The sequence below is a fragment of the Pteropus medius genome, unplaced genomic scaffold (genome assembly GCF_902729225.1).
Source record: "Pteropus medius unplaced genomic scaffold, Ma_sr-lr_union100, whole genome shotgun sequence".
In the NCBI taxonomy this organism is placed as follows: domain Eukaryota; kingdom Metazoa; phylum Chordata; class Mammalia; order Chiroptera; family Pteropodidae; genus Pteropus; species Pteropus medius.
Window position 1 is genome coordinate 361743 of NW_024343732.1, and position 18255 is coordinate 379997.

At 46.4% G+C, this 18255-nt stretch overlaps 2 protein-coding genes across 3 annotated transcripts in view; one reads left to right on the forward strand and one right to left on the reverse strand.

Moving 5' to 3' along the window:
* Window positions 1-1686: 1686 nt before the first annotated feature.
* Window positions 1687-6839, reverse strand: PGLYRP2 (peptidoglycan recognition protein 2). Its single transcript, XM_039867678.1, has 5 exons — window positions 6628-6839; window positions 4566-5528; window positions 3570-3780; window positions 2704-3001; window positions 1687-1796 (listed from the first exon to the last, which is right to left on the reverse strand). The coding sequence occupies exons 1-5, from the start codon at window positions 6716-6718 to the stop codon at window positions 1716-1718; spliced, it is 1644 nt and encodes a 547-aa protein (XP_039723612.1). The 5' UTR covers window positions 6719-6839; the 3' UTR covers window positions 1687-1715.
* Window positions 6642-18255, forward strand: part of CYP4F22 (cytochrome P450 family 4 subfamily F member 22) — a 44252-nt gene continuing 32638 nt past the window's right edge. The window contains exons 1-4 of one of the 2 annotated variants that reach the window (XM_039867679.1): window positions 6642-6765; window positions 6937-7114; window positions 7824-8182; window positions 9455-9527. In XM_039867679.1, coding sequence (XP_039723613.1) covers window positions 9508-9527 — 20 coding nt within the window. In that variant the 5' untranslated portion in view covers window positions 6642-6765; window positions 6937-7114; window positions 7824-8182; window positions 9455-9507. The remainder of the gene's footprint in view (window positions 6766-6936; window positions 7115-7823; window positions 8183-9454; window positions 9528-18255) is intronic. The other variant, XM_039867680.1, reaches the window with a different exon arrangement.

The window sequence follows — 18255 nt, forward strand, 5'->3', positions numbered from 1 at the left end:
GTTCCATTTATGTAAAGTTCCAAAGCAGGCAAAACTATGTGCAACAAGTCAGGATATCAGTTTTCTTTGGTGGGGCTAGTGACAAGGAAGGTGGGGGTAGGATGGGGAAGCATGATGGTGGTTTTTGTTTCTGTTTTTAAAATTGAGATGAAATTCTCATAAATTTAACATTTCTATTTCTTGAGCTGGGTGTCGGTTACATGGATGTGTTTGGTTATGAAAATTCATTAAGCTGTATATTTTGGTGCACTTTTCTAATAAATGTTTTCTTGAAAAAAAAAAAAGAGGTGGGAAAATACGTTCCGAGGATTAAGTGAGTCAGTAGAATCCTGACCCAGGAATGGATTCCAGTGCCAGGTGGTCTTCCTCTCGCTGCGTGACTTCAGACAAGTCACTTCCTCTCTCTGGGGCCTTGTTTTCATACTTATACAATGCAATGATAATATCAGTTTCAGAAGGTTCATAATGGGAGCCTTCTTTTAGTCAACAATTGTTTCCTGAGTGACTACTACGTGCTAGATGCTAGAGAAGTCACAAGGAACTAAACCAACATGATTCCTATCCTCCTGGAGCTCACATTTTAGCCAGGGAAACAGATACTGAACACGAACGCAGGACATTTCTAGCTGGTGAGGAGGACTTAGAAGAATATAGACAGACTCAAGTAGAGGCTGAACAGAAGTGACAGTTTTTGAACTGTAAAAATCAAAGAGGGCAGCCCAGAGGAGGGGACATCTGCAGCCTGAAGCATGAGAAGGAGCCTGACCATGGGTAGAGCATGCTAGGTAGAAGGAACAGTTTGTGTAAAGGCAGGGGTGACCAGAATCCACAGGGTAGGGTCATTAGGACCACCTTGATGGGCATGTGGCCTGTGCAGTCACCTTGATGGGCGTGTGGCCTGTGCAGTCACCCTGTGCAGTCACCCATGCTCAGAAGGCCTCCACACTACATTTGATTTAATGCTCTGCGATAGCTGCCTTGAAGCTCTTGCTTTTTGAACAAGGGGCTCTGCATTTTCATGTGTATGGGCCTTGCAAATTCTAAGACCATCCTGAAGAGGTAGATCTTCAGTGAGAGCCAAAGACCCTTCTCCTGGAGCTGTACATGTTCACGCAGGTGCACACACTTTAGATATGCCCACTTTATTCATACCGAATTGGGCCACTCCTTGCACACACAATGGAGTTTCCCCATGTTCTACTGTATCCCTGAGCGTTTATCACTTCGCTGCATAGTGGCCCCACTCCCAATTCCCTGCATTTTTGCTGGAGGATTTTCTTTGACAGGTGAAGTCCACTCTGCCCATACAACAAGCAGCCCTGAAGTGCCAGAGAATTAACACCACCCAGAGAGCAGCCCTCAGTCCATAGACTATGGGAGTTTGAGGATCAATAACCTAGCTCTCTTGTGTCTTCAGTGGGATGACTTTGAGGTGTGTGTCCTATGCTGTTTCCCAGAGGTCCCGAGTGGGAATGAGCTCCATGCACCCCAAGTGCCAACCTGCTTGATAAAGCACCCTTTTCAGGCTGTCTTCCCTTCCCTACCTCTCTTCCCTGTTCTCCAACTAATATGTCCTGAGATCACCTTCCAAACTACTTACACTGGAATTCTTGTCTCAGGGTCTGCTTTTGGGCAAACCCAAACTGAGATGACGTGTGCAAACACAGATGATGCACAGACACAAGCTTTCTTTCCATAAGCTCTTTATTGGAAGTTCATTGGCTGGTAGGCGTGACTGGAGGTGGCTTCCTCTTGGATCTCCTGGAGGCCCTTCTGGCAGTTCTTAGCTTCACATTCTAGAAAAGACAAGAGAGCGTGAGGCTTGGGGGGGTCGGTTGAGGCTGAGTTTCCCCTCCTCATAGTGGGTCCCTGCATGGGGAAAAGGACTAAGTGAGGGGGTAGGTACAACACTGACTGCAGGCCCGCTTAACAAAATAGAGTGGCAATATGCAGGTAATATGAGATTGTGCAGGTGTGTGAGCATAGAGATGTTTTAGTCATTGAGGTCGGGGTGGGGCCCAGGTTGCGCTGGCTGGGCCTAGATTGTTCCAGCATAAGAATCGTCATCAGGGTCAAGGAGGCTGGGGCTGAGCAAGCATCCTCAGGGCTGAGACTGGGCAAAAGACTGTGCAACATAAGGTTAGGGGCTGGACAGCTAGACAGGCAAGGGGTTTTCTGTAGAGGGTCATGGGCTAGGTGACCCTTGTGTGAACGGAAGGCCTCTGGGTAGGGGGGCAGGGGCAAGGCCAAGGTTGGGTGGGCTGGGATGAGACTGTGTAGGTAGGAGGGTTGTGACTTGGGCATAGTGATGCAGGCCAGGCTGACGTTGTGGGGGCAGAATGGCTGCTGCAGGGGTCAGGGTCCATGCCCTGATTGGGAGGGTAGAAGTGATGAAGGCTTGGCAGAGGACAAGCTGGCCGGATCAGGGGCTAGGCTGAGGTTGAGCAGGCAGAGGATGGGGTGGTGGTAGTAGTGGCGGTGGTGGTAGGAAATGTTGCGAGCAGAACAACTTAATACTGGGCCTAAGTTGCCTGAATAGAAGGGCCGCAAGGGAGATCAGGGACCTGGCTGAGGCTGTGTGGGCAGAGGAGTTACAGGAAGGAGAGAGGGGCCTGCCGAGGTTGGGCAGGCAGACAGGGGTCAGGAGCTGAGCTTGTGTCAGATGGGTCGCAGGCTGAGGTAGTGCAGGTGTTGCGGACTCACCGCGTCGAAGTGTGGCCAGGTGCGCAGCAGCTGGAAGAGCGCGTCACCAGGGCAGTCCGTGGGCACGAGTTGGCGGTGGCCAAGCAGCTTATAGTCCGGCCGTAGGAGACCGGCGCGCACCGCACACCTGGGGAGCACGTCGCGCACCACGCGCAGCGCGGCCTCGACCGGCAGTTCCGCGGTATAGTTGCCCACGAAAGCCAGGCCGAAGCCGCGGGAGTTGTAGCCACGTGTGTGAGCGCCCACCCAGTGCCAGCCTCGGCCCTCGTACATGTAGCCGTCTGAGCCCATCACAAAACTACAGGGTGGGGTGGGGGGACAGGCACCGCGCAGCGTAAGAGGGCGACCTGCCCCATATATGTGCGAAGGGCCACCCCCACCCCAAGTCCTGACTGGTTGCGCTGTCTTTTCCTGGCTCCGGCCTCATCCCACTACCCCACCAAATGCCACTCCAGAAACCTGGTTCTCTGGATCTGACCCTCGGCACTGACCACGCTCCTTTCTGCCCAGCCCCCTCCGCATTTTCTCGAGTACAGTCCCTGCCCGATTCACAGCCCTTTTCTGTCTTAGGCCAAACCCCATCACTGCCGCGCCTCAACCCTAGTCGCTACCACAGGTCCTTTCCCTCTCTCAGGCCCCTCCTCCTTTTCTAGTCTCACCCCAGACCCAAGTTTCCCACTGTTGAGTATTCCCGAGCTCTGTTAGGGCCCCACGCTTGTCTAGGCCACACCCCTCTCCACCTCAAAATCCTCCTCCTTCTTGCCAAGTTTGCTCTGGTTAACCCCCGCCCCCTGCTTGAGGCCCCGCCCACCCAGTTGTTCCCTTACGTAACAGGTCCCGCCCCTGTCTCGTCGGGCCCCGCCTACCTGTAGCCGATGTCATCCCAGCCGCGCGTGTCCTGGTGGAAGCGCTGCATGGAGCGCATGTTGGCGGCACAGCTCGCGAGGGTTGTACAGGGGGGAGCAGGCACGTACGTGTGATGCACGTACAAGAACCCGAGCGGCAGCCGCAGCGGCGTCGGGTGGCCCCGGTACGGCGCCGCGCCCCAGACGCAACGGGGATGGATGGCCGGGCACCCTGCAGGTAAGGGCGTCCGGGGCTGGAGTCAGCCAGTATTTCTCTGCCTGCCACTTGCACCCCCATTAGAAAGCTCATATGGGCCATTCCTCCCAGCCTCCTTCCAGATTTGGGGACAGTTCAATCTCACACCACATTGACCTTCATTGGGATCTCACTTAACTAAATCTGAGTTAGTCCTGTTGGAATATCTGCTATGACTCCCACCCGCTTCAGGATAAACTTCAAGAATTGTAGTTCAGACTTCAAGGCTTTTTACAGCCCAAGACCCAACACTCTCTACAGCTGGCCCTTCTCTGACCCCTAGGAGAGACAGCTTACAATAAGAAAAGAGGAATCTTGACTCTCGTTTATCATGCTCCACTTGTGTGCTACTTGCTTTACATGCTTCATCTTTCTTAAGTCATCCAGCAAATCCAAGAGGTAGCAATGATTTACTCTGCCTCACTGAAGAAAGTGAGATTCAGAGAAGTGAAGCAACTCACCTAAAGATGCACAGGAGTAACTGGCTGAACTTCCATTCCAATATGTGCTTTTGCATTTGCTGAGCCCACCTCCTCATTGCCTCCTTCCTCACTTTCCTTTTTGTCCTATGAACTCCCAGTCATCCTTCAAGACCCAAATCTAGCCTTTCCTTACCTGTGCAGCTGCCCTGGCCCCTAAGCTAGAGCCCTACTGCCCCCTTCAGAATCCCCTAGACCTGGATCCCTCTGACTACATGGGGCTGAGGGTGAGTGTCTGTGTCTTTGTGAGGGACAGTCATAGAAAGTGGGGGCCCTTCTCACCCAGGAAGGCCTCAGTGAATTCCTTGGTGGCATGGGTGGCCACCAGCACCAGCTGTTCTTGGCTCATGCCCTGCAGCTGAGGGTGTGCAGGCTCCAGCCTCTGTAGCAGGATGAGGGTCCCCCACACCTGCTGAGTCAGGGCGGGAGCTGAAATCAGAGTAGCTCCGTTCTGCCTTCGGAAGTTGCTGCGAAGTGTTGGGTCTCCGGCCACCCCAGGTCCATAGTACTGGCTCAGCAGGTGGCTGAGGCGTGGCCGGGGCTTCGGAGCCCGAGTCAGGTAGTCTCCAAGGAGGGCCCCATCCAGAGCACCATTGAGAAAAGCTGTGGTGAGCGGTGATGCCTCAGGGTTCAGAAGCGTGAAGTTCCGGGGGGTAGAGAGCTGGTCCCAGCAGCCCTCAGCTCCCAGGCCTGGGTGGCTCCAATTCTTGGGGCCCTGGAGGAAAGTCAAACCCAGGTCTCTGGCCAAAGTAACCAGGAGGCTGTCCACGGTGGTTGGGGCTTTGGCCTTGGCATCTGGCGAGGAGGCTTGGTTATCTGGAGAGGTGACTCGGACATCTGGAGAGTGGTCGCTGGCATCTGGAGGAGTGGCTGTGCTGTCCAAGGGCAAGTTAATAAGCCTGTGCCCCTGCAGCCCTGCTTCCAGCCCTGCCAGAAGAGGCTCCACGGCCACCGTTGAGCCATCAGGTGCCAGTACCACCCCGTATTCTTGCCTGCCCTGCACACTGTGTCGGGCCACCTCCTTTGTCAGGCCTTGCAACTCTGGGCTCAGTGTGGTGGGATCCAACTCGATGGCCTGGAGACTCCAGCTCTGTAGCAGGAAGTGATGGAGGGGGTCCTGGGGGCCAGAGTGCTGGGCTGACAGCTGCCACACAGAGGCAATGGGGATGGCCTCGGTGACCGGTGCCTTCTGCTCAAGCTCAGCCAGGACCTGGATGACAGAGTCCATGAGGAGGGGCAGGGATGCTGCAGAAGGAGGGATGGCATTAGGTCAGAGGCCTGGCATGCCCTGTTCCTGAGCCCCCCTCTGCTGCTTCCACATATTCTCAATGCCCCCAACTCTCCATCTGATAACACTGTGCCCCCAACCCTGTCCTTGTGTAAATGAGGAAACTGAGGCACAGACAACAGGTTAAAGAGCTTAGACTATCCGTGAGCACTGGGGAGCCATGGTAGGTTCCTGAGAAGGAGAGAGAAATGGCCAGGCTGGCATTCTAAGATTGCTCCTTTGGCTGCCATGTGGAGAATGAATTTTCAGGGGCCTAGAGTTGAGAAGGGGAGACTGTGGAGGTGAGTAATAAGGTGGCCAAAGCTGAGTGGTTGTGGTATGATGGACAAAAGTGGGCAGAGTCCCCAGGTATTTTGAGGGAAAGATGGATAGTTCTTTTTGTGATAGGTTAGAGTTTGGGGAATTTTAGAGAGAAAGATGTCAGGAGGTTGCCCAGGGGAGGAGAGGGTGGGCCTGTGCCTTGTGGGGGAAATGTAAGCAGCTGAACTTGGAACCCAGAAATGCTAGGTTTAGAGAGAGCTGGGGTGAGTTGTTGAATGACAGCTAACATTTATTAACATTTACTGTGTGCTAGGCATCATTCTAGGTAACTTATATAATTTAACAAACCTAATCTTCTCAATGACTCCGTGAGCAAAGAGAGGTTAATTGACCAGCCTGTGGTTACAGAGCTAGGAAGTGGCAGAAGCAGAATTTGAACCCAGGCATTTTTGTTTTTTTCCACTGACAGTCCACACTGTAGTTCCTCTGTTCTTTCTACCTTAAATGCCCTTTCCTGCTTCTCCTCAAGTAAAATTCTTCTTTCTGTCCTAGATCTGTGTCCTCTTCTCCAGGAAGCCTTCCTCATTTTTCTTCTTTAGGCCCCAGGTCTTTCGCCTACCCGCTGCCCTGATTCTATGGGGCTGGGAGCATCTGTGTTCCCAGACAGGAGATTCCTTGTAACGGGTCTCCTGGGGTTTCCAGTCTCATCCTATGCAAGGCTGGACACAAAGGGTATGGCAGTATACTTCTGCAGAACTGATTGTCCTGGTCCCAGGCCTCTGCCTTCTGACCCACCTGACCCTGGCTCCAGCCACAGGAACAATCCAAGCAGGATCCAATGGACACCTTGGACCACCGTTGTGGGGTTCCAGCTTCTAGGAGACATATCCGGTTAACCTAAGCGGAGACCTCAGCAGAGCTGGAAGGAGACAGGTGTGGAGAACTGAGCACAGCCTTTGGTCACTGTCAAAGTCCAACGGTGAATGACACGGTTGCCTCTTGCAGAGCTGTGGGCGGGAGGCAGCCGGGGTGTGGGAACAAAGTACCCTGTGTCAATGTCATGTGGGTCTCAGGGGCTCTATCATCCTATCCTGTCCCTCCCAGGATGAAGTCAAGAGTCAATAAGGCAGGCCTATCCCAGGAAGCACCTAGAGGCCAGGTAATTCAGATGCCAACAGAAGAGAGACAGACTGAGGCCAATCCAACAAGCCCTACCCACTTCCTAATCATTCAGTAGCTGCTGCTGGCCACCACAGGGGACTCTCAGGTGTCCGCCCAACTGGTAAGACCAGCTGAGCTGGGGAAGGGGAGAGAAGGAGAGGCCTGAAGTTGGCACTGCCTCCTGCCTTTGCTGCCAGCACTTCAGGCTCAGGCAGAGAATGGGTGCAGGGGCTGGGAATTATTTTTGCCGATGCATACTCTGGACCAAAGGGACCAGAAGATGTCCCCTCTCATCTAGTTCCAGCTCCTGATCCCAAGCCATCAGGCATGGCTGAGAGTAGGGATTGGACCAGGGCCTTCCAGACCCTGGCTTTGTCCCAAGAGCTGGTGGTGTCTGGGCTCACCTGGGTTGTCACTGAGGGGTCCTTCCTCTTCCCCCAGGGCTGTGGTTGAGTACCCGCAGAAGTGAGACTGCCTCCCCTTTATTAGAGCATCAGATGGGATGGGCTTAATGTGCCTGGGGCTGCCATGTAAATTGCTTCACTGTGGGCCTCCTATCCCGAAACCACCCTGGGGAGTTTCGGGGTACCCACCAGGCGGGGTCCTCAAGTGCAGGGCGGGCCCTGGGCGGGCCTGGGAATGCCCAGGCTGAGCCAGACCTGGGATTTCCCAGGGGACCTGCTCAGATATCCGGGTGTCATCTTTCTGGGGACCCGGCATCACCTGGCACAAAGCTGGGCACTCAGTGGGGGCTCAGGAAGTTGGGTGCTAGGGAAGGGAATGAATTGAGGTACTCCCCAGGTAAATCTGACAAAATATCTTCCCTTTAGTCCCAATTTCCAGGGATTTGCAGATGGAGGCTCTGCCTGGTAGAGCCACGTGCGAGATATAGGTTGTGTGTCCATCTGGGACAGGGGCAGAGTGAGGAGAGTGAAGCATCCTGCTCGGGCACAAAATTTAAGGCAGTGTCGAAAATCTCAGTCATCAAGATAAGTAATATTTTAATGCAATATTTTAATAGACCAAAATTAATGCAAAAAAATCTATGATGAACAAAATGCCAACATTTTAGATAAAGATGGGATCAGGAACCGTGCTGTGCGGAGACATACTGGAACCAGAGGTGAAAAGAAAGGTCAAGAATTCTGATCCTTGCCTCGCCGTAGTCCTGGCTCTGTGTCCACCAGTGGTGAGCCCCTGATGTTGTGGGGGGCTGTCACCTGAGATTCCCCTGCACTTGATTTCCACTTGGTCAGGGAATGACCTTGATTCAGCTTATAGGCCCTGGGTTTGTACCTCTGACTGTCCCAGTGACTATGGCTATGGAAGACTCTTGCAGTTTTATTTAACCATCTTATGCCCATTTTACCCAGGAGGTGGTTGAGCTCAGAAAAGTTAAGTAACTCGCCCAAGGTCACAAAGCTAAAACATGGGGAGGGCTCCAAGTTCAGTGCATGTTTCCACTATTCTGTGGATGGGTCAGGGTCAATGTAATTGTGACCCTTCATGCTGGGGAAGTGTTTACAGACTAACTGCAGGGTGACTCCACACCCAGGAGTTCATGGACCAGCTAGAGAGGCAGCCTCGATTCCCTTTTAAAGCTTGGAATTGGTTGCAGAGGCTGGGTCAAATTTGAGCCAGGGTCATGACATGGCTGGTTGGCATTTCCCTTAGGATCTGTCTGGGATTTGTGACCTTCTAGGTAGGCCCCTTCCTCTAGGAAGCCTCCCTGATTGCCCCTGGTTCTCTCATTTTCCCATCCTGGCTCCCTAGCCAGGTGTTCCTCCCTTTGACCCAGACCTGTCCATTTAGGGCTTGGTGCGCCTCTGCCCAGTTTCTTCTCCCTGAGACTAGGAGATGCTGAGTTCTCTTGGGGTGCCCATAAGTGCCCAACACAGGCCAGGGACCAAGTGCATAGCCCGGAGGGATTGCTGAAAGCACAAAAGGCCTGATTAAGGATGTATAGTTAGTTTGGAGGTGGGCTGTGAAACACACATGCACGCATACACACACATCAGGTACCCACACTCCAAGGCACCTAGTCTGAGCTGGGCCTGAGAGGCAGCAGAAAGACTACGGTTCCCACAATGAACAACCCCCACCCCTACTTCCCTCCCACCTCATGAAGCTCACCTGCCGGGGTAGGTCAAGTTCCCTCCAGGCTGCAGATAGGAGTCTTGCGAGAGACAGGGACTTGGGGACAGCTCTAGTAGAGGTAGCATTGTCATAGACAGGCAGAGTCCTGGACCCTGGATCTGAAGTGACCCAGGGCCAGAAGCCAGAGGGAAAGGAATTTAGGGCAGGGCTGGGCTTGGGGCCAAGGTCAGAGTTAATAATATTCACTTTGGTAGCAGTAATATAGTAATAATGAAGACCCTGATAAAAATAATAAAACTTGCTGTGTGTAGGGCTTTGAGTTAAAATTTTATATACCTGTTCTTTTTTTTTTTTTTTAATTCAGCTCTGGGGTTTGTTAAGAGATGCTGAACAGCAAGAGTTGGAGAACTACGGCCTATGGATCAGGTGTCAGTTTTGTAAGCAATGTTTGTTTATTCGTTTGTTTGTTTCAAGGTAAAATTTATCTAACATAAACTATTTTAAAGTGTACACTCTATGGCATTTAGTACATTCAAAATGTTGTGCAACCACCACTGCTATCTAGCTCTAAAATATTTTTATCACCCTGAAATAAAGCCCTGTATCTTTTAATTAGTCATTCTCCATTATCCACCAGCCTCTGGCAACAACTGATTTGCTTTCTGTCTCTAGGGATTTGTCTGCTCTGGTCATTTTATATATATAGAATCATATAATATATGACTTTTTGTGTCTGGCTTTTTTTAAAAAAAAACAAAACAGCATAATATTTTTGAGATTCATCCACATTATAGTATGAATCAGTGTTTTTATCATGCATCATTCCTGTTTATGGCTGAATTATATTCCATTGTATGGATATACCACCTTTAAAATGAAGGTTTATTGGACTATATCCTTTCCTATTTGTTTATATATCGTTTATTACTGTTTTCATGCTATAACAGCAGATTTCAGTTGTTTTGACAGAGACCATCTGGTTTGCAAAGCTGAAAATATTTATTGTGTGACTTCTCCCATACCCCCAGCTTTACTGAGATATAATTGGCATATGACATTGTGTAAGTTTAGTGTACAATGAATTGATTTGATACATATACATATTGCAAAAATATTTACCACCGTTAGATTAGTTAATACAACCTCACCTCACTTTTTTTTTGTGTATAGTGAGGACTTTTAAGATCTACTCTCTTAGCAACTTTCAAGTATATAATATAGTATTTTTAACTACAGTCACCGAACTATACCTAAGATTCTCAGATCTTATTATCTTCTAACTAGAAGTTTGTACCCCTTGACCAGCATCTCCCCATTTCTCTGACCTCTAGCCCCTGGTAATCACTCTTCTACTCTCTGTTTCTATGAGTTTATTTATGTATTTTTTTTTTTTTTTTGGATTTCACATGTAACTGAGATCATACAGTATTCGTCTCTTCCTGTCTGACTTATTTCATTTAGCATAATGCCCTCATCTTTCATTCGTTTTGTCACAAATGGCAGGATTTTTCTTCTTTCTTATCCATTCATCTATCGATGGACATTTACCTTTTTTCCATGTCTTGGCTACCACAAATAATGCTGCAGTGAACATGGGGGTGCAGATATGTCTTCAGGATAGAGATTTCATTTCATTTGGATTTATGTGGCCTTTTAATAAAGTTTGCTGACTCAGCCAGCCCACTTAGATTCAGATTCTCACTCTGCTGCTTACTAGTTGGAGCAAGTGGCTTTATCTTTAGCCTTCATTTCGTCCATTTCTAAAAATAGGAAAATAGTACCAACCTCATAGTGTTATTGTGAGAGTTAAATGAACTGATACATGTACAGAGCTAAGGACGGTACTAGCATGTGGAAAGCACTTGATGAGTAAAGAGTCCTTTCTGCTGATCTGCCTACCTGCCCCAGCCTCCCCAGCAGAGGTCCAGCCCACAGGATAATCTATTATGGTCAGACTCCCACATTCTTGTCATGTATTATTTCTGCATCTTGGGAATTTGTCCAAACCCAGGCTTTCCTGCTGGCCCTAGCCCCCAGCAGCCAGCCAGGCCTTAGGGCTGGGCCTTGAGCCAATCTGAAACCTCAGCCAAATCATTGAAGCCAGGGCAAGCCAGCTCCAGACTTTGTCGAGCCCAATTTGCCAAAGGGAATAGCAAGTCATGGTGTGAGCTACTGACCTCACAGCTTCCACCTGGGGCTATTCTACAATCCCCAGCATACAGAAGTTGACTTCAGTTGCATCTTTCTGGGAGAGTAGAGGTGAGATTTAATCTCTGAGACACCTGGTCCTAGAACAGGAGAGGAGGGAGTTTTGTAACTGAGGACACTGAATATTATAGTGAAATCGTGAGCTTAGCCTTTGGCGGTATGCTAGAGAACAAGTGTGGGATAAATAGGGCCAGATGTTGGCATTTCCTGGGAAATATTTACTCAGCGCCTATAGGCTCCTAGCTGTCATCACCCTGCTTTGATAGAATGACACAGGGCAAAGGGCTTTAAACATTTTTTTCTAAACAGAAATTTCAAACATATTGAAAAGTAGAGAGAATTGTATAATGAATCCCCATGTTTATTGTCATCCAGTTGACATGTGTCAACTCATGAGACATCTTATTTCTTCTGTAGTCTCTGCCCACTGTCTCCCTTTTGCCATGTTATCTCCCATTGATGATCATTGCATAGATCTATTAATTCATTGGAAGCTACAACACAGTGATGTTGAAGTGATATTATTTCTTCTTCATTTATTAGCCAGAATACCTCTGGAAAGAGAAACATCCTCTCATGTACCATTTAGTTACCCAGTGGTAAAATTCACATGAAAAAGGCAAGACAAATGCTCGGTTCTTTTTTTCCCTTAGTGTTCAAAATAATTATTGGGCCTGTTGTGGAAAAATCTCAAACCAGTCCAACAAAACATCAAGCAGTAACTTGGAGAGAAAAGAGAACTCAGGTTTATTACACGCTGTCTCAGAGGAGCTAGTGCTTTGAAGATCTGAGCAGTGGGCTCAGCTGCAACATTTCTAATATTCTAGAATTTTTACACAAGCTAATTGGTCAGTTTGAACTCAAAACTGCCATGGAGATTACAAGCCATAACATTGGTAAGGGTGGGAGCTGTCACAGGCTGCCAACGGATAAAAATTGTTACAGAAATAGGGGGCTGCTAGGGGTACAAACAGCACAAATAGTTACATTTGTTGAGCAAAAGGCAAGTAGGACAAGGTGCAAAAGAGCTCTGCAGTGAGCTCCTACATGCAGCAAGCACATTTACAGAAGCAGAACAAAAACGCTGATTAGCTTTTAATGAAAATCCTGAAGTTTCTTCTTCAGGCCCTTTACGTCCTCCAAATGAGATTCTTTTCCTATATATTTATGAACCCATGAATTTAAACTACTGAAATGGTTACTACATGGCAGTTCTTATCATTACCGATAATCATATTATTATTCTTTCTTTGGCCTGTGGGGTTCTCTTCACTTTGACTCCTGAGTTCTTTTTGACAGGAATCTTAGGTAGCTTTCTTGCTTTATGATGTAGCAAGATATTTCAGGAACATCTTATATGTTTCTTGTCAGATGCCTGGGATCAGCCATTATTCTAAAGAGCTCCTGTTCCTTTGATTCTTTGTGGTACTTAGAGACCACAATCAAGGTACTAGGAGTGCTCGTGGCTACTGGGTTAGTTGTTTCTAGGTCTTTGCAATAGATGGAAATAGGAAACCCCCACTATTTAAAAATTAAAAAAAAAAATTTCTCAAGATGTGATTTACAGAGGATTAAAATAATTTAAACCATTTAAATATTATTTGAACATAATTCTTTCTAATAAAACCCTCACTATTTTTAAAAATAAAATACATCACGAGTTTATGATGATACTTTCAATTCAAGATCACATCAACTGATACCTGTATTTTCTTTTTTCCACATTGAAAGTTCAAATTCTAAATGATGCTGACATTCCCTTTACTCCAAATACACACACACATCTATTTTAGAATAACATACCAACAGTACCTTAAACAATACGATTATTGAAAAGCAATTTAAGACATTTTTTCTGGTTCTTTTTGTTCTTTGGGTATATCCCATTGGAGATGAGACATCAAATTACTGTGCTGTAATGTCACTTGAAATAGTTTCTTTCTGTAGGTATGTTTTAACCTGAAGCTTTTGATTTTTAGGGAATTTTTTTTGAAGATAGGAAATTTTTAATTTTGAAAATAACAAGAATAGGAACAAAACTGTATGATAAGATTGTGTGTTATAATTGTGTAACTAGAAACACTGTGTAATTCAAAAACATCTCAAATGACAGAATTAATATTATTATAATAATAATTATTATATCAATGTGTTATTATTATTGAAAAATTCACCTTACTATTCCCCCCACACACTTAAAAATATCTCTGAAGTGTTGTACTATAACAAATACAGGGTAGCTGGGTCATTCAAATGAGGTAATGCCATATTACTTTTTTTTTATTTTGGTAAAATACATATAAGGTAAAATTTACCATTTTAATCATTTTTAAGTGTACAACTCACTGGCATTAAGTGCAATCACGTTGTTGAATAATCATCCCCCCTTTCATCTCCAGAACTTTTTCATCTTCCAAGATTCAAACTCTGTCCTCATTCAACACTAACTCCTCATTCTTGCCTCCCCCATCCCCTGGCACCCAACCATTCTACTTCCTGTCTCTATGAATTTGACTCTTGTAGGGACCTCATATAAGTGGAAACATGTGTTTGTCTTTTGTGACTGGCTTAGTTCACGTAGCGAAATGTCTTAAATGTTCATCCATGTTGTAGCATGTGTCATAATTTCCTTCCTTTTTAAGAATAAATGATATTCTATTCTATGGGTGGACCACATTTTGTTTATCCATTCATCTGTTGATGGACATTTGGGTTGTTTCCATTTTTGGCTATTGTGAATAGTGCTGTTATGAACATGAGTGTGCAAATATTTGTTTGAGTTCATGCTCTCAGTATATCTAGAAATGGACTTGCTGGATAATATGATATTGTATGTTTAATTTTTTGAAGAACCTCCATACTGTTTTCCACCAGCAGTGCACAAGGGTTTCAATTTCCCCACATTCTCATTAACACTTGTTAGTTTCTCTCTCTCTCTCTCTCTCTCTCTCTCTCTCTATATATATATATATTATATATTATATATATATATAATATATAATATACAATATAGCCATCCTAGTGGGTATAAGCTGAGGGGATTATTTTTAAAATATATTATTTTAGAATTATGTAAGATATTTAAGATACGTAAGATATTTACATGGTTCCAAAGTCAAATCTACAAAACAAAGTATATAGAGAGACATCTAGCTTTCTATTCCTGTACCTTCCATCATGTTCTTTGCCTCTTCTTCAGGTCACCATTTATAATGATCTCCATGTTTCCTGGAGATCTTTCCATACCAGTATATAGAGATCTTCTTTATTCCTTTTTACAGCTGCTAGTGCTCCACTGTGTGGCCGTGCCATAATTTATTCAGCCTATTGATAGGCATACTATGATATTTTAAATAGTGCTGCTATGAAAAGCTTTGTTCATTCATCTCTTCTTATTTTTGCAATGGAATCATTGAGGTATATTCCTCTAAATGGATAAATGCATAAATAATGTTGCCAGATATCATCAGATTTCCTCCCCACTATTGAGGTATGAGAGTATATAAAATATACTGACAAGCTTTTTCATTTGCTTATATCACTTTGCATTCCCACTTACAAAGTATCAGAATATGTAAAATACTCACAAGCTTTTTCATTTGACCTGATGGACTCCTACATACTCTTCAAAACCCATCTCCTGTATTTCCCCTTCTAGGATGCTTTCCCTTCTTTGGCTTTCTCCTCTTGGATTTCCCAGTTCCGGGTTCCTTTCTCTGGCTCAGTCATGACACTGAGAGGTTGGGAGTGTCCACGTCCAACTTCATATTTTTCAGACTGGGAGCTCCTTGAGTGCTGGCTCCAGAGCTGAGTCTTCTTGGGGCATTCAGCACAAGACTGGGCACGCAGAAGTGACAATAGTAGAAGATTTATTCTCTGAACCTAGGACAGTCCCTTAGCCCTGGGCCTCCCTTCCTGGCTTCTCCTGGGCTAAGGGAAAAGAACCAGGTCAAGCTGGACAATATCCTGGGTTCTGCTGTCTGCCCTCTTGCTGAGTCACCTGTGGCCAATGGTGGTGATCTCACTGTGGGTATGTGTCACCTGCATGGCTCCCAGGCAGAGGAGTGCTTGAAGTCAGGGAGATCCCACATTCAATTCAAGCTTTCAGAACATTTTCATCACTGCAGATAGAAACCCAATATCAATTAAGTAATCACTCCGCCTTCCTTCCTCCCCTCAGCTCCTGGCAACCACCAACCTGCTGTCTTTTTCTAAGAATTATCTTCTGTGGACATTTCATATAAGAGGAATCATACAATGTGTGTCCTTTTGTGTCTAGCTCCTATCACTCAGCATAAGGTTTTCTAGGTTCATCCACATTATAGTCTGTGTCACTGCTTCATTCCTTTTTATGGCTAAGTAACATTCCACTGTATGGATGGACCATTTGGGTTGTTTCCACTTTGGGCTATTGTGAAAAGTGCTGCTTTACACATGTGTGCACATGTTCTTTTTTGAGTACTGTTTTTAATTCTTTTAGGTTTATGTCTTAGAGTAGAATTGCTGGGTCATGTGCTAACTCTATGTTTAACTTTTTGAGGAACTACCAAAGCTCCACCATTTATTTTTACGTACTTTATATCTCTGATACGTCTCAAAGCCAGTGAGAAGAGAATTCTAAGCAGAGGTTTCTAAGTCTCCATTTTGCAGCCAAGGAAACAGGCTGGGGGAGGTAGCCCCACACCATCTTAAGGCTAAAGTCCATAAGAACAGCTCCCATCTGCTGAGTGACTGACTACTGAGTGACACTTGTTAAGGAGGATCTGAGGATTGGGTCCCTCATAGCCTTACTGTTGCTGGAATCTGACAGTTCTGGCTTTAACTCCCAACTTGGACAAGCAACTTCCTTCCTCTGAACCACCGTCTCTCTACCTATAAATGATCATCATGATCAGTGTCCCTGCCTTATTATGGAGAATGAATGTGGTAATGTAGGCAGAAGATGGCACCCATAGCAAGCCTTTGTTTACAGATGGATCAAACAAACAAAAAAGAGGTTCAGAGAGGTTAGGTAACTTGCTGAAAGTCACACAGCAGTTGGTGACTGGATCCAGCCTGCAAATATTTTTGAGAAGTTTCCTGAAGTTTAACCCTTTTGGGAGCTAATGAGGAAGGAGAGATTCCTAAAGGTAGGTCCTCTGTGGGGAGGGGATGTGGTTTGCTGCAGTGTTGCTTTGCTCTTTAGGGAGCTGACGTCTGACAATACAAAATCTTACTAAATCAGCCTGGCGTGGCCTGTGGACATGAACCACGACAACTGGTCCCTTGGTCACTATTGTCTCAACCTACTCACTCCTTTTCTTGGCTGTATAGCCTGAGGCAGGGTAACTTCCTGTGCCCCCAAACAGCTGCGGGCCAGGCCCTTCCTTGCCTCCATGTATTGACTCCAGCTGGTTTCTCTGCTCTGGGCCACACCTCTCCCTTCCTTTTCATTTCTGCCTTGTATACGCTAGAACCATCATGATCTGGCTTTCACCAACCCCTGTTATCTTCTCTCCAGTGGATTCCCCACTCCAGCCCACTGCCTCTTGCTCCTTAAGAATGTCATCCTCATTTAGCCCTGGGGAGTTTGCATTTGCTACTCATTTTGCTTTCAATGTTCCAATTCATGTCTTCCTATGACTCAGAGATCACTCAAACATTTCTTCCTCCTGAAAGACTAGCCCTGACCACTTTATCTAATCTAGATTCCCAGTCCCTCCCTGTGAGCTCATCCTATTTGCTAATCCTAGCCAATTAGACGTTGCCTGTCTGCCCACCTCCTCCAGGGTGACCCAAACAGACACTAGGATTTCTGGCTCAGGTAGGAGAGGCAAGGACCTCACCCCTGGATGGAGGGTGAGGTCGTTGTACTTAAATTCTCTCAGCTCCCTCCTCTTCCCTTGCATCCCCCCTCACACCGCCCCCCACTTTCTAGGGAAATACCATTCTCCATCTCTCTGGTTAGTTTCTCCTCCCTGCACTCACCTGGCTCTTCATTGCTATCATCCTCCTTCTCCCTCAGGAATTCTGTCCCTCTCATCCATCCTTCTCCTCCCATTTGTTGTCATTTTCTCTATCCCCCTTTACCTTTTCTCCTGTTTTCCATTGAAAACCACAGGCAGAATGTGGCCCAGGCCAAAAACCTTGGAATCACGTGTGACTTCTCCTTCTCTCTGACAAATAAGTAAATAGACAAATACATAGATAGACAGATAAATAAATGAGTGAATGAATGAATGAATGAATAAATAAATAAATGGAGCCACTTTAATATGGAGCCAGACCTGCCACCCCTGAGGAACTGCCTTGCATGTCTTATACCTCAAATCTTTGGGATGTTAAAAAGGCAAAATAACCTTTAGATTGAGCCTAAAGCAATCTTGTGTTCCAAAGAACTGTGCAAGGATAACAAGAAAGCAGATATTATAACAACTGGACAGATGACTGCCAGACTGAAAATTAAAAACATTGTTTAAAATTAACATGACTATGTTATCTGTACCAACAGAAATGCCTTTCTCCTACTGATGTAATTTTTCCCCTTCCCTTACTCCTAAACACCCCTTGCATTTATTTCCTAATTGGAACACTATTTGGGCTTCTGCCTGAATTAATGATTTCTGAATAGCTATTCTGATTGATCTCAAACACTTGTTGCCTCTCACTTTGAAAGGCCTATTTATTTTTAGGTTAACATCTCACAATCACATCCCATCTGTCAGCAGATCCCGTCAGCTCCACCTTTAAAATAAATTCCAGATTCCACCACCTTTCACAGTTATCAGTCCCTCCAATGCTGCCTACTGGTCCAAGGCCACAGCCACAAATACTTCCCTGGTCTCTTCCTGCCGCTCTCACGCCCCCCTTAGTTGGCCTATAATATTGCAGCTAGAGGGAGTCTAAACCTAAGTCAGTCCCATCCTCCTCTGCTCTGAACCGCTGTGGCTCCCATCTTTCTCAAAGTAAAAACCTAAG

Coding starts and splice junctions, on each gene's coding strand:
- PGLYRP2 (XM_039867678.1), bottom strand. CDS start 6,718: ATGTCTCCTAGAAGCTGGAACCCCACAACGGTGGTCCAAGGTGTCCAT. Junction 3,781..4,565: donor ATTCACTGAGGCCTTCCTGG/GTGAGAAGGGCC, acceptor CCTTACCTGCAG/GGTGCCCGGCCATCCATCCC. Junction 1,797..2,703: donor CCTGGCCACACTTCGACGCG/GTGAGTCCGCAA, acceptor TGTCTTTTCTAG/AATGTGAAGCTAAGAACTGC.